General features: G+C 42.0%; 1 protein-coding gene across 2 annotated transcripts in view; it reads right to left on the bottom strand.

Annotated features, from left to right (window-relative positions):
• The window catches only part of angpt1 (angiopoietin 1), a 90,303-nt gene that overhangs the window by 39,324 nt on the left and 34,952 nt on the right, over positions 1 to 16,027 (bottom strand). The window contains exons 2-5 of one of the 2 annotated variants that reach the window (XM_041902993.2): positions 11,131 to 11,286; positions 9,723 to 9,844; positions 8,211 to 8,443; positions 382 to 509 (exon numbers count right to left, since the gene is read on the bottom strand). In XM_041902993.2, coding sequence (XP_041758927.1) covers positions 382 to 509; positions 8,211 to 8,443; positions 9,723 to 9,844; positions 11,131 to 11,286 — 639 coding nt within the window. The remainder of the gene's footprint in view (positions 1 to 381; positions 510 to 8,210; positions 8,444 to 9,722; positions 9,845 to 11,130; positions 11,287 to 16,027) is intronic. The other variant, XM_041902994.2, reaches the window with a different exon arrangement.

Genomic DNA, 16,027 nt, shown 5'->3' with positions numbered 1-16,027 from the left:
AACCTTCCCCCTCGTACCTCCCTGCCATCCGTCTGAGGTCTGGCAGCACCCTGTTGAGGTGGTGAAGACATGTTTAACCCCTTCCCCCTCCCCTGCCACCCTCTTGTAAACCCTTGTCCTCATCAGGCTGCCAAGTGTATATTTTGAGCCTTCGATTATTCATGAAGCACTGAAGCAGCCAATAACTATCATAGTCCCATTTCACTGGCTGCTCTCCAGTGGGTCAATGTCTTTGGCTTTCTTGGACAGAGTTGAAGCTGACTCTAGTAACAGAAAGACACTAAACTCCATTAAACACCCATCAAAGAGCTGCCTAAAGTGATGAAATGGTAGATATTTTCACATGGCAATCCCTATATAAAGCTCTGACTGGCTGCCCACCTTTTTGGTCTCCTGGACATTAATATGTATGGTGTAGACCCCATTCTTGTAGAAACCAGCTTGGTACAGATCGGCACAGTCCCGAAACTTCTTCTCTTCGTCCACCCGCTTCGTGCTGTTTGGGACTACTGAGGAAACATGGGATACATATTTGGTATCACAACTTCAGGCTGTGGAAATTCAGGCTGATACTAGAAAGACTTAGTACTTCTAAGCTAAAAAAACAGTCGCTCAGATGTAGTCGCTCAGATGTAGTGTTTCAATGTTAAACTGTCAAAGTTAAATTACTTTCAAAGACTGTCAAACAATCTGTCAACAAGCAACTTCCATATGTCATTATTTTCAAATGTCATATTTGACTGACAGGTGTCAATTAGGTCTTTAAAAGCCCTGTGCTCAGCACTTGGACGCTGTTTTCTATCCATTACCAAAATACACTGAGTATACCAAAAATTAGGAACACCTTGCCCTCAGAACAGTCTCAATTCGTCGGGGCATGGACTCTACAAGGTGTCGAAAGCGTTCCACAGGGATGCTGGCCCATTCTGACTCCAATGCTTCCCATAGTTGTGTCAAGTTGGCAGCATGTCCTTTGGGTGGTGGATCAGTCTTGATACAAACGGGAAAATGTTGAGCATGAAAGACGCAGCAACGTTGCAGTTCTTGAACCGGTACCCCTGGCACCTACTACCACACCCCGTTCAACGGCACTTAAATATTTTGTCTTGCCCATTCACCCTCTGAATGGCATACATACAACATCCATGTCTCAATTGTCTCAAGGCTTAAAAATCTATACCCGGTGACTGACCCAAGGGAGGTTTTTCTATTAGCTTAATATACTGAACAAAAATATACATTGAATAAAAATATAAACGCAACATGTAAAGTGTTGGTCCCATGTTCCATGAGCAAAAAATAAAAATCCCTGACATTTTTCATATGGACAAAAAGCTTATTTCTCTCAAATTTTGTGCACAAATTTGTTTACATCCCTGTTAGTGACCATTTCTCCTTTACCAAGATAATCCATCCACCTTACAGGTGTAGCATATCAAGAAGCTGATTAAACAGCATGATCGTTATACAGGTGCACCTTGTGCTGGGGACAATAAAAGGCCACTCTAAAATGTACAGTTTTGTCACACAACACAATACCATAGATGTCTCAAGTTTTGAGGGAGCGTGCAATTGGCATGCTGACTGCAGGAATGTCCACCAGAGCTGTTGCCAGAGAATTGAATGTTCATTTCTCTACCATAAGCTGCCTCCAACGTAGTTTTAGAGAATTTGGCAGTACGTCCAACCGGCCTCACAACCGCAGACCACGTGTAACCACGTGCTGAGGAGGATTTCTGTCTGTAATAAAGCCCTTTTGTGGGGGAAAACTCATTCTGATTGGCTGGATTGGCTGGACTTGGCTGTGTCAGGGCCTAATGAATTCTTTCAATTGACTGATTTCCTTATATGAACTGTAACTCAGTAAAATCTTTGAAATGTTTGTATGTTAAGTTTATATTTTTGTCCAGTATAAACGCAACATGCAACAATTTCAACGATTTTGCTTAATTACAGTTAATATAAGGACATCTAGGCGCTAATCTATGGATTTCACATAACTTGGAAGTGGCGCAGCCATGGGTGGGCATAGGCCCACCCACTGGGGAGCCAGGCCAACCCAATCAGAATGAGTTTTACCCCACAAAAGGGCTTTATTACAGACAGGAATACTCCTCAGTATCCCCCCTCCCCTCCCTCAAAACTTGAGACATCTGTATCATTGTGTTGTGTGACAAAACTGCACATTTTACAGTGGCCTTTTATTGTCCCCAGCACAAGGTGCACCTGTGTAATGATCATGCTGTTTAATCAGCTTACTGATATGCCATACCTGTCAGGTGGATGGATTATCTTGAAAAATGATAAAATGCTCACTAACAGGGATGTAAACAAATTTGTGCACAACATTTGAGAGAAATAAGCTTTTTGTGCTTATGGAACATTTCTGTGATCTTTTATTTCAGCTCATGAAACATGGGACCAGCACTTTACATATTGCGTTTATATTTTTGTTCAGTGCATAGACCAGTATGTCATTTTTGATCACAGTATTTAAATAAATAATGAACTACCTTTAGTTTCATGTCACATATGAGCCATCAAGCAGTGGGGTTTTTGTAATATCAAAACCGACCTTGTCCATTTATCATGATTACCATCTTTACATTCCAGAAAATGAACATGTAAGAAAAGTGACACAGAAGCCGAACTACAAGGTCTCCGTGTGGATATCCATATAGCTCATGATAAAATCAGAGGGTGACTGGCTGGCTTATTAGCAAGAGAAAAGCAGTTTGTCAAGTGGATGATCTCTCGCCCAGGGAGAGAGTGCGTCTAACTTTGACAGGCCTGTTCAAAGAGGCAGCTGTGTCTATTTCCATCTGTAGATAATTATGGCGGCAATATTTTGAAACCAAGCAAGGGGCTGAGGACAAAATAATACAAGCTATACATTTCAAGTTCCTGTTATAACAAGTGGTTTATATTTACCCTCCAAGCCCTTGTTATATCGATGGAAATTCCAATTCCAAAATGAGGGGGCGCATCTCAGTTTTCACACCATTGTTTTTCCTATTGGGATTGTTTACGCAAAGGGGATGTCACTGGAAAGCGAAATGTGTCAGTGATCCTTCGACTCCCCTTTGATCCCCCTTCCTCAGCTGAACAGTCAGTGGAGACACAGGCTGCAGGTTAGGCGTATTATTTTGGCCATTTTTATGAAGTATTGAGTGGCAGCGACAAGAATATCCCGCCGTGACAGGTTGACAGAGTGGGACCTTGCACTGTGGAGTCTAACACAACTAAAGGCCGGCCCTGTCGTGCCGCAATTTACCTCATGCTGGGAGATGGCAGGACGCATTAGAGAGGCGGGAGAGATCAGTGTCAAAGGGGAACTTTCTGACTCACAGTCTGTCACAGTAAGGACACATTTCACAATCAATGGCGCAGTCTAAGTCTACCAGAGACTGGGGACTCCCTGCTATAGGAGTGGCACCCTTGAAGAGCTTGCAGCATGGCTCTGAAAATATTATTTATTTCCCAATATTTATTTACAGACAAATACTTTGTGGTTCAGTGGGGACTTGTATTCAGTAGGGGGTTCATGTGAAAAGGACAGCAGGGCTGGGGTGTTTGCATAAATCAGTACCCTTGCCAAATGAGCCCAAATGGACCCAGAGAGGACGTGACGCAGAGCTAAAAGGACTCTCATGAACCTACATGGACCCAAGCAGACCCGGGAGGCCCCTCAAAGACCCTTGGGGATTAAAAAGGTCCCTTATACATCCCACTGTGGACCCAGAAGACACCTCATGGAGTCAAATGGACACACGTGGACACAAAGGAACCAAAATGGACTGTGACAGATCTAGCAGACTCAATTAAATTTGAAAGGATGTTAAAAACCAAATAAAATTGACTCAAACCCACAAACAAAGATCTGAGGGAAAGACAAGCAAACCCAAATAGGGTCAATAGAAGTCTGGAATAAGTCCATGATAGATGGTGCCATTACACACCTCATGGATATTCTCTCTACTTGCTCCAGAATATCTTTGCAGTGTCAGGTGTCACTTCAAGACAAATGAGTATGCTTAAACATGAGCATAGTTAAATCATAAAAAGCCTTAATAGAAGCCATCTGATGATTTACTGTACACTATGTACCATTTTGCATAGAACTCTGAGCTAAATGCGGCTAATTAAAATAAGATCATATTCCCTCCAGACATGGCTATCCCGGCTGTAAAAATGATTGATGGCTTTCATTAGGTGGGATGATAGAATACTGTGAAAGAAAATCACATTTAGTGGCCAGAGATTTTGAAGAGCGTTCCAACACTGAGGTCAATTACCACTACTAACGGTATTTGGCTCTTTGAGCTTTCAAAAGATTTAGGTAATAATGATGACCCAAATGTGAGCTCAGTGGCATCTGGCTGTATGAGATGGTTGGATTAGAGTTCAGAATGCCGTACAACAGTGGAAAAGGCATTGAAAATGTACACTGAACAAAAATATAAATGCAACATTTAAAGTGTTGGTCCCATGTTTCATGAGCTGAAATAAAAAATCCTAGAAATGTTCCATACGCACAAAAAGTTTATTTCTCTCAAATTTTGTGCACAAATTAGTTTTCATCCCTATTAATTAGCATTTCTCCTTTGCCAATATAATCCAAACACCTGACTGCTGTGGCATATCAAGAAGCTGATTAAACAGCATGATAATTATACAACAGCATGATCATTACCTTCTGCTGGGGACAATAAAAGGCCACTTTAAAATCTGCAGTTTGTCACACAACACAATACCACAAATGTCTCAAGTTTTGAGGGAGCGTGCAATTGGCATGCTGATTGCTGGGATTGTCCACACGAGCTGTTGCCAGAGAATTTGTTAATTTCTCTACCATAAGCTGCCTCCAACGTCGTCCAACTGGCCTCACAACTGCAGACCACGTGTAACCACGCCAGCCCAGGACCTCCACATCCGGCTTCTTCACCTGCGGGATCGCCATGGCTGCACCCCTGCCCAGTCATGTGAAATCCATAGATTAGGCCTTAATGAATTTATTTCAATTGACTGAACTGTAACTTAGTAAAATCTTTGAAATTGTTGCATGTTACTTTTATATTTTTGTTCAGTATAAATAAGCATAAATACAGTGCCTTGCAAAAGTATTCATCCCCCTTGGCGTTTTTCCTATTTTGTTGCATTACAACCTGTAATTCAAATTGATTTTTATGTAATGGACATACACAAAATAGCCAAAATTGGTGAAGTGAAATTTAAAAAAGAACTAAAAAATAAATAACGGAAAAGTGGTGCGTGCATATGTATTCACCCCCTTTGCTATGAAGCCCCTAAATAAGATCTGGTGCAACCAATTACCTTCAGAAGTCACATAATTAGTTAAATAAAGTCCACCTGTGTGCAATCTAAGTGTCACATGATCTCAGTATATATACACCTGTTCTGAAAGGCCTCAGAGTCTGCAACATCACTAAGCAAGGGGCACCACCAAGCAAGCGGCACCATGAAGACCAAGGAGCTCTCCAAACAGGTCAGGGACAAAGTTGTGGAGAAGTACAGATCAGGGTTGGGTTATAAAAAAATATCAGAAACTTTTAACATCCCACGGAGCACCATTAAATTCATTATTAAAAAATGGAAAGAATATGGCACCACAACAAACATGCCAAGAGAGGTCCGCCCACCAATACTTACGGACCAGGCAAGGAGGGCATTAATCAGAGAGGCAACAAAGAGACCAAAGATAACCCTGAAGGAGCTGCAAAGCTCCACAGCAGAGATTGAAGTATCTGTCCATAGGACCACTTTAAGCCGTACACTCCACAGAGCTGGGCTTTATGGAAGAGTGGCCAGAAAAAAAGCCATTGCTTAAAGAAAAAAATAAGCAAACACGTTTGGTGTTCGCCAAAAGGCATGTGGGAGACTCCCCAAACTTTGGTGTTCGCCAAAAGGCATGTGGGAGACTCCCCAAACATATGGAAGAAGGTACTGTCGCGATGTCTGGCGCAAACCCAACACCTCTCATCACCCCGAAAACACCATCCCAAAGTGAAGCATGGTGGTGGCAGCATCATGCTGTGGGGATGTTTTTCATCGGCAGGGACTGGGAAACTGGTCAGAATTGAAGGAATGATGGATGGCGCTAAATACAGGGAAATTCTTGAGGGAAACCTGTTTCAGTCTTCCAGAGATTTGAGACTGGGACGGAGGTTCACTTTCCAGCAGGACAATGACCCTAAGCATACTGCTAAAGCAACACTTGAGTGGTTTGGTTATGCATGCTCAAGGTTTCTGTTTTTTTGTCTTATTTCTTGTTTGTTTCACAATAAAAAATATTTTGCATTTTCAAAGTGGTAGGCATGTTGTGTAAATCAAATGATACAAACCCTCAAAAAATCAATTTTAATTCCAGGTTGTAAGGCAACAAAATAGGAAAAATGCCAAGGGGGGTGAATACTTTTGCAAGCCACTGTAAATGAGAAGTATGTTTCTAGACAAACTTCAGTGACATTTTAGAATCTAATCTCCCTTTTTAAACTTTTCCCCATAGTAACTGTCAGTGATGATTTGAATCCGAGCATTAAAGGAAATGCTAGGGGTCAGTTTTCAAAACAGCGCCTAACTCGATTAGACGCCATCCAATGGCACGAAAAGCTAACCGTCCCCGAATGAAAACACAAATCTGATTGGTAAACAAACAAATCCTCCCCTGAAAATCCTCCCCTGTAACGGAGCATCATCACATCTAGATTTAGACACCGTGGGGAACGGAAGTGTTGCGACCTCCCCTAGGAGCCATTATAGGTTGAATTATTTGGCAGGGGTGAAGAGGGTGACCCCAGCGCCCGGTTGGCCCTCATTGCCACCGTGGAGGAGGACGGGACCAACCCCGGAGCCAGGACGTTCATGTTTAATTTCACTCTCCTCTCGTTAAAGCAGCCACCAATCAAGGCGGGAGGCTGGATGCCCCAGTGACCCCAGAAACACCCAGAGCTGACAGAGAGATAACATGGCTGACTAGGTGACAAAGTTGCAGAGGTGTTCACTAAATGGATTCCTGGCAACTAATGGAACATGGTAGGCTACTTGCCAGGTCAGTTAATGACTTGTTTTTCATTTGGTGACTTGGTTTAGCGACTTAATAAACCCTAATAACATATGTGGGTCACAATATGGCACGGCACAGGGATTAGTTAATATGAGCCAATGAGTCGAGAGCTTTAACGACACTCAAAGGATCTCCTGCCATAAAGTGTTCCTACTGTCAGAGCTATGAAAAGAGGCCGCTGGGGACTCTTTTTGCATAGAACATTAAAGCTATGGAGTAGCACGTGTTAATCATGTCATGCACATATCCACTCTCCATGTCTCAGATATCCATTCATGCCTGCTCATTTCCTGTTAGACGGGTGAACAGCCACAGGAAGAAGTGTGGGGTCTTGGGCCGGAAGCAGGAAGTAGGGAACATGAACAGGCTGCAAGGTTTCTCGCTAGACCACTCCACTAATCCCAGCACACACATTTACTTGAAATCTCCTATGACTGAATGTGATCGAGGGAAGACTTGGGATCAAGTGGGTTTGGGATTGTGCTGTTGTGTTGAGATGGAGGGGGTGTAATGAGTTCACTGCATTGACTAAAAGTGAGGGTCATGTTGCTGTCGGGGTCAAGATATGGACCAAAGGGAAATCCCAGGTCCCTAATTATCACCACGGGGAGACACGAAGGAAGAAAAATAGTTGATTACTCAAAATGGTGGCTGACATTTCACTCAAGCAGTAACCACAGCCTAGGCTGTCACAGTAAAGCGTGATAAGCCATTACCGTAAAGAGAGCACCACACTGAGCAGCTAGAGTCACGAGTGCTTCCCGGAAAAGAACGACCACTTTGGTTTCTCCCTCAAGCAGAGTTCAAGGGACAGGGCTTCACTATGCCTCCCTGTATGGAACCATGTTTATGGTATTGGCATCATGACAGCTCTTGCTCTCTCTCAGAGGAAGCCAGAGTATATGATATGACTGCACAGTCTGGACAAAACATGTTTTTTTCTATCGCAATCAAATGTCATATTTGGTAGCCCAGTTTCCAAGCACCTTCTTTTCTTCTTGCACCTGTAATAACACACATGCATGTGTTTTTACTTTTCTCTTCAGGGTGTAGCTCCCAACTAGGCATCTTCTTGAAAGAGAATACAGTGTTATGTCTGTCAACACGAGACCCTTAGCTACTATACCTCCGTCCTTGTTGCAGAGGCTGATGAGGTTGTGCACTGTGTCCATCATTTCCTGCTGCTGCCTCTGCATGGCGGTGCTGTTGCCCGTGGCCCTGGTCAGCTGGGTCTCCAGCTCACGGATCACCCCACTCTGTTTCCCCACCAGAACCTGCAGGCTGCCCTTCTCCTCCCGCAGCGTCCCCAGCTCCTCCCGATGACGAGACTCCATCTCCTGCATCTTCTGCTCCAGGAACCTTGGGAGTCGGAAGACCCGACATAGGAAGGTTTGTTAGGCCTATGGCTTTAGTTTATAGATGACTATAAACTAAAGCTATAACCAACTTTTCTCTATCAGATTAGTCCTCTATTCGTGATTTGGTGCTTACGTAGTTGTATGGTAGTTACATAATTGTCAAAAACAGTCGAATTCCATCACTTTCTAAGTTATTTTCTACATGCATCCTTTTGATAGATCAAGCAAGTGAATTATCATACCAAATCCGCTCCGGCATATCCCCTTCTCCCGACCCCAAAACATGTTCTGAACTGTATCCATGGCAACATGTGGTATGGAAACCCAACTATATACATTACGCCCAGACTTAGTAGAAATACAAATGTTTATGTCAGTGGATTCAGTCACCATGAGTTGCACACAGACAATAAACATATATAAATACATTTCATCATTCACTTTGCAGATTAACGTAAGCCCTAACTGTATCCTATGGTCTTCCATTTTATAAATAATGTCTGAAAGATGATATAGTCTGACGTCATATTGATTAACAAATTCAGAACTACTCCGCTTGCATTAAATTGATAAATAAAATAAAACGTTTAAATAGGAGGGGATTTCATAATTGCACAATCTTTGAAAATTGCTCTCAGTAAAGGAATCCTCTGTGGAGGCTGCTGAGGGGAGGACGGCTCATAATAATGGCTGGAACAGCGCAAATGGAATGGCATCAAACACATGGAAACCATGTGTTTGATGTATTTGATACCATTTCACTCATTCCGCTCCAGCCATTACCACGAGCCCGTCCTCCCCAATTAAGGTGCCACCAACCTACTGTGGAACCCATGTCTATAAACCTTGAGTGCAGGTCTCAAATATAGGAATCAGTATATATATATATTTTTTTTGTTCAGAAGACATATGAATGGAAGAATTCAGTACAGTTGTGTTCCTGTATTTACAGTGAGCACTAGGGATGGGAGGGAGCTTTTAAGTGGACGATGAGAGACAGTCCCACTGGACCAATCAACAAACTGGACTCTGAAAAGCCATCCAAAAGCCACATTCGATTGCTCCCATTGCAACATCATTAAAGTGCAGCTTTCAAAGACGAGCTCATCTTGGAAAATATGGCCTCATGCACTTCATACTGTTATACATCAGGGGATTGGGTGTCTTATTGCACATTGAGTTGATCTGTCTATGACGGAGTTTGTGTCTGGAGTCTCTGGACAAAAGGCCTGATGTCTTTAAATGAAGTTTCACATTGTGTTAGCGGCCTGTGAGTTTACCCGTTCTTGTCGTGGAGCTTTCTGATCTCGTTGGTCTGCACCATGAGCTGCTTCTCCAGCTTGTTGGTGGACAGGGAGTTCTCAAGCAGCTGAATCTCTAGTCTGGAGGTTTGATTCAGAACCTGTCCCAAGACAGAAATAGGTTAGTGGTATCCTGCCTTGTAGAGGTGTTCCAGCAAAACAAAATGTAGGTAAGATGTAAATGATCAGCTCCTCTTTAGGAAGAGGTAATAAAGTATAGGTTTTGCATAAAGAGAGGTTGTTCTTCTGACACATGGTAGTACTCACATGGCAATACTCAGTGATTTTGCTTAGCAACCTTTTTTTGGGGCACATCAGCAAAAATCTACCCCCACAAGTACTACTTTTGTCCCATTCCTTCTAAAGCTCCCCAAGTATCAAGCGAAGTTGAAACCTAAACATACATATGCACAAGTGGCGGTCAGTGCTGTTAAATTTTTTCATGAGCATGGCCTTATTTCTATTACAGCATATTGGATGACTGTGATTCATATTCCATTCACCCAGTTCAATGTAACAGCGACAGGTTTAGGCTACTACTACATGATACTCTAATTTTCCCTATACCCATCATGAGGTTGCTACAACCTAGCCTATGAATACAAGTTTACAAGGTAGGTGCACACAGGTCGACATTCAATACTGCCTTGCACACTATTGCCTGCATCTAGCTGATAAAGCATGTTATCATTAGTCTAACTGTTGCAAACGAGAGTTTCCATTGGACAAATTCAAGTATGTTTATCCCTGTTTTGTTCTGTTTGCTTCCGTTTAACAAACGTTTTTGCATTGCAGTGCTAGCTAGCTGTAGTTTATGCTTTCAGTACTAGATTAATTATCTGATCCTTTGAGTGGTTGGACAACATGTCAGTTCATGCTGCAAGAGCTCTGATAGGTTGGAGGACATCCTCCGGAAGTTGTCATAATTACTGTGTGTCTATGGAAGGGGGTGAGAACCATGAGCCTCCTAAGTTTTGTATTGAAGTCAATGTACCCAGAGGAGAACTGAAGCTAGCTGTCCTCCGGCTACACCATGGTGCTACCCTACATAGTGCTGTTGAGGCTACTGTAGACCTTCTTTGCAAAATAGGGCGTTTTAATCAATTATTTGGTGACATGATTGTATTTAGTATAGTTTTATCTAAAAAGGATAACTTTTTTAATGTTTTAAATGTTTTATTTTATGAAATTCACTGAGTAGGATGGTCCTCGCCTTCCTCCTCTGAGGAGCCTCCACTGATATGCACATCACATAAAGAGAGCGTAGGTATTTATATGGCATCCATATTTTCTTTGGCCAGTTCCCCCTTTAATGTGGAATAGCTGAGTCAATGGTGCGTGAGATGGTTCCCGGTGGGAGTGCGAGGAGTTTGGGGGGATATAGTACCTGCGTCTCCACATCCGTTAGCTTGCGCGTCTGCTCGGCCGTCTGGGACAGGAGGTTGGTGCCCATCTCCAACATGGCGGCCGTGTGTTTGTGAACGGCACTCTGCTGCAGCTGGGCCATCTCTGTCTTCATGCTCTCCTTTATGTCGTTTTCAATCTGAAGAAAGATTATGAGAGGATGGATGAGACACAGAGCATGAAACAGACTAAAACAGATGGCCCATAATGCAGAAGCAGCAAAACTGGGGTATGTTGAAAAACAAAGGTAGCAGAGGATAAACAGACGCTATAAATCACACAGACACAACAAAATAGAGATACGTTTGAAAACAGTGACAGTTGAGAGAAAGCATTCAATCACTTTAGTTGAAAGAAAGAACATGCCTGACAAATGGATACCATCCACATTGATCAAGATTAAAATCTCATACATTCTGTAATCATTGTAATATTCCCTTAAGTGGACATTTCAAAGGCCTTCTTATCAGTATCTCCATGTCATAAATCAACAGAGTTGATTCTGTCTTTCCACCACATTATTCTAACACAAAACCTCTTCATTGGGGAACCACCAAGTGAAGAATGAGCTTCAGAATATAGGTGTATCCAGATGTAGGTAATTAGCTAAGGAAGGAAGAGACAGAGATGGCCAGATACTCACTGGTGCTTATCTTGAAAGCACTCTTTCATTCCCCAAAAGTGAACGGATACAAGGCCGAGACAGGGTTTGAATCAGCATCAGTTCATGCACGTGCGGTGATGTTCGGCCTGTTACATGTTTCACCATCTGCACTGACACTTTTCAAAACATTCATGAATAATCTGGATGGCCTGTTTGATTTGGTCAATCTGACAGTGGCCCTTCTGAGCTCACTCTCTAATAGGGTATTTTCAGAAATGCACCAGCCAGTTACAAACATTATAGTGTCGCATGCGCTGATGCCCTTACTCAGCAACTGTTCCTGGCACATATAAACTTTGTTGAACGAAGAGTACAGCACACATGGAGACGTCACCAGCCCAACTCCACTACTCACTCGATGGTGAATGATTTTTTTTCTGTGAGACTCTTAAAGAAAGCATTTGTGACATCAAAGTCTCTCACTTTATTTTTCCATCCCTCTGAAAATACAGATTGTTCCTATTGTCACATTAGCCATGATGTCCGGTGATACCCTATGCCAACATGGTTAAAGGAACCTTACATGTGTGGCCTCCAGGGACCTGACTTGCACTATGACTGAGTGACTCACGTTAAAAGGTCCTTAGTCCTATTCTAGATAACACAGGCACTGGGATAGTCTAGACTTTCATGCTCAGACTTTATGTTAGATTTCAGTGGAAGAATGATGCAGTTGTTGTTTATCATGCCCATTATAGCTTGTGTATGAGTGGCAGTTGAAACTTTAAAGACCGTTGAAGTTTAATCTTTAACCCTTTACACTTGTGGGAATTGGCCTTTATGGATAGGGTTAAATTGAAATGTTTCATGAAGAAGAAATATGAAATGCATATGCATATGCATGGTAGCAATTGAAAGGGAGCAATTTGGAGATTGTGTGAAAATTATTAGACCAAAGTTGAGGACACAACAGTTCACCTGGTACAAGACTGAATCCAAACATTACACTGTTGATTTTATGTGCATTTTACATTTACTGTAGTTTGTGCCGCATTTGTTGATAACGAAAAATCTGAAAATACTCTCGATACAGTCAGTAACATGATAAGAATATTCCTGGAAAATTTGAGGTAGGTGCAACATAAGACAAAAACATTACACAGGTTTGAGTGAGAGGACTAACTGGTGTCTCAAAGTGGCCACACACCTCTCCAAAGTGTGCACAGTTCCTAAGTATTTTCAATGCACATTTATGACTCAAAGAAGAGTCTTCAACTATAAGCTGCTTTTTTTTTTTTTTAGCTCTCCTAGCTGTGTCAATGAGGAACTAGTGCAAGCACACTTGTAGTTGTTTTTTTTGGAACACAACCCTGTATCCCCGCCATTACACAATTACTGTTGTTTTCACGCAATCTAAACATGGCCCATTATAAATCGCAATCTGGTTCAAGTGGGCATCATCTGAGTGATTGTTCTATTGCCAAAATGACTAGCTAAGTTATAAAATACAATCTTACAGTGTTAGGCATTCACAGGGCAATTCAGAGAAAGAGATCGTAATTTTGGTACGCATAGAAAGGAGTCATGCGTGCATTCAGGTGAGTGTTCTGCGGCAAATCTTGACAATAGACAAACATAGGCTCATTCTGTTCAGAACAACCCATGTCATCTTGTAACTGTACATCAAACATAGTGATCATAAATCTTGACACTGTATATGACGTGAGTTTTATGATATGGAAATGTGAAGTGCACATTTAGACTGGCTTGCTTTTATTATAATCCTCAACATCTCATCTTTCAAAATACATTGAGTCCTCTTAATTGACAGCATTTCCCTCGCTCAGACAACATAAAATGTGCCAAGATCGCCCAATTAGCGGGAGGGATGGGGACAAATTCTTGTCTCATGCGGTGCTCAAGTTCAGAATGGCTGTCAGTCAAAGACCATAAAGCACTTTAAAGCTCAGAGCCTGAGTGCTGACGTCATTTATAGCGTATTACTGTACAGGCTCTTATCAGTGACCAAATCTGCCATTTTCAACCCGTATACAGGTACGATTGTAACGGGCTATAGACTGTAGAAGTTTAAACTTTAAAGACTGTAAGGTATTAAAAGTTCATTACGTGTGTCTTCAATTACAGTTTTTAAGGTAATGTGTACAAAACTGACACATTTGTATTCCCACAGTAGTAATGATGTTTCCAACTAAATTATCATGGAAAAAACATGTAAATCTGTACAATGTATCACAATAAATTAAACAATTATATCATTGTATGATATTACTTCATATTTTTTATATTTCATTTATCATGTTTATTACAAAATAGACAAAATGGAAAATATGTATTTAGCTAAAGAACATAAGTACAGTGGGGGAAAAAAGTATTTAGTCAGCCACCAATTGTGCAAGTTCTCCCACTTAAAAAGATGAGAGAGGCCTGTAATTTTCATCATAGGTACACGTCAACTATGACAGACAAAATTATTTTTAATGAATTTATTTGCAAATTATGGTGGAAAATAAGTATTTGGTCAATAACAAAAGTTTCTCAATACTTTGTTATATACCCTTTGTTGGCAATGACACAGGTCAAACGTTTTCTGTAAGTCTTCACAAGGATTTCACACACTGTTGCTGGTATTTTGGCCCATTCTTCGATGCAGATCTCCTCTAGAGCAGTGATGTTTTGGGGCTGTCGCTGGGCAACACGGACTTTCAACTCCCTCCAAAGATTTTCTATGGGGTTGAGATCTGGAGACTGGCTAGGCCACTCCAGGACCTTGAAATGCTTCTTACGAAGCCACTCCTTCGTTGCCCGGGCGGTGTGTTTGGGATCATTGTCATGCTGAAAGACCCAGCCACATTTCATCTTCAATGCCCTTGCTGATGGAAGGAGGTTTTCACTCAAAATCTCACGATACATGGCCCCATTCATTCTTTCCTTTACACGGATCAGTCATCCTGGTCCCTTTGCAGAAAAACAGCCCCAAAGCATGATGTTTCCACCCCCATGCTTCACAGTAGGTATGGTGTTCTTTGGATGCAACTCAGCATTCTTTATCCTCCAAACACGACGAGTTTAGTTTTTACCAAAAGGTTATATTTTGGTTTCATCTGACCATATGACATTCTCCCAATCCTCTTCTGGATCATCCAAATGCACTCTAGCAAACTTCAGATGGGCCTGGACATGTACTGGCTTAAGCAGGGGGACACGTCTGGCACTGCAGGATTTGAGTCCCTGGCGGCGTAGTGTGTTACTGATGGTAGGCTTTGTTACTTTGGTCCCAGCTCTCTGCAGGTCATTCACTAGGTCCCCCCGTGTGGTTCTAGGATTTTTGCTCATCGTTCTTGTGATCATTTTGACCCCACGGGGTGAGATCTTGCGTGGAGCCCCAGATCGAGGGAGATTATCAGTGGTCTTGTATGTCTTCCATTTTCTAATAATTTCTTCAAACCAAGCTGCTTACCTATTGCAGATTCAGTCTTCCCAGCCTGGTGCAGGTCTACAATTTTGTTTCTGGTGTCCTTTGACAGCTCTTTGGTCTTGGCCATAGTGGAGTTTGGAGTGTGACTGTTTGAGGTTGTAGTCAGGTGTCTTTTATACTGATAACAAGTTCAAACAGGTGCCATTAATACAGGTAACGAGTGGAGGACAGAGGAGCCTCTTAAAGAAGAAGTTACAGGTCTGTGAGAGCCAGAAATCTTGCTTGTTTGTAGGTGACCAAATACTTATTTTCCACCATAATTTGCAAATAAATTCATTAAAAATTCTACAATGTGATTTTCTGGAAAAATAATTCTCAATTTGTCTGTCATAGTTGACGTGTACCTATGATGAAAACTACAGGCCTCTCTCATCTTTTTAAGTGGGAGAACTTGCACAATTGGTGGCTGACTAAATACTTTTTTTCCCCACTGTATATTTGGCTGAATCTGCATCAGTAGAGTGAGAAAACCAAGGTCATTAATTTAGAACCCACAGCGGCTGTCGACTGCCTTTTAAATAATTACTATAGCGGCCACGAATGGCCTTGTTTTTCTAACAATAATATCTGTGTCAACATCGCAAAATGTACTTGCTAACAACCCATTGTCGTATTTTCGTGTGGCTGTTGTCATCAACCAGAAACCGGAAACAGGGTATGCTCTCATCTGACTTTTCAAAGTTTTTTAAACTTCATTACTCAAAATGACAGCGCCGAAGCAGACATGACTTTTGCAATGTTGAGTGCTACATCCCAACGGCCAGTGAAATGGCGTCCCTT

This window comes from Coregonus clupeaformis, chromosome 17, assembly GCF_020615455.1.
Source record: "Coregonus clupeaformis isolate EN_2021a chromosome 17, ASM2061545v1, whole genome shotgun sequence".
NCBI classification, from domain to species: domain Eukaryota; kingdom Metazoa; phylum Chordata; class Actinopteri; order Salmoniformes; family Salmonidae; genus Coregonus; species Coregonus clupeaformis.
Note: the sequence above shows the minus strand (reverse complement) of the source record. Positions and strands in the feature narration are given on the sequence as shown.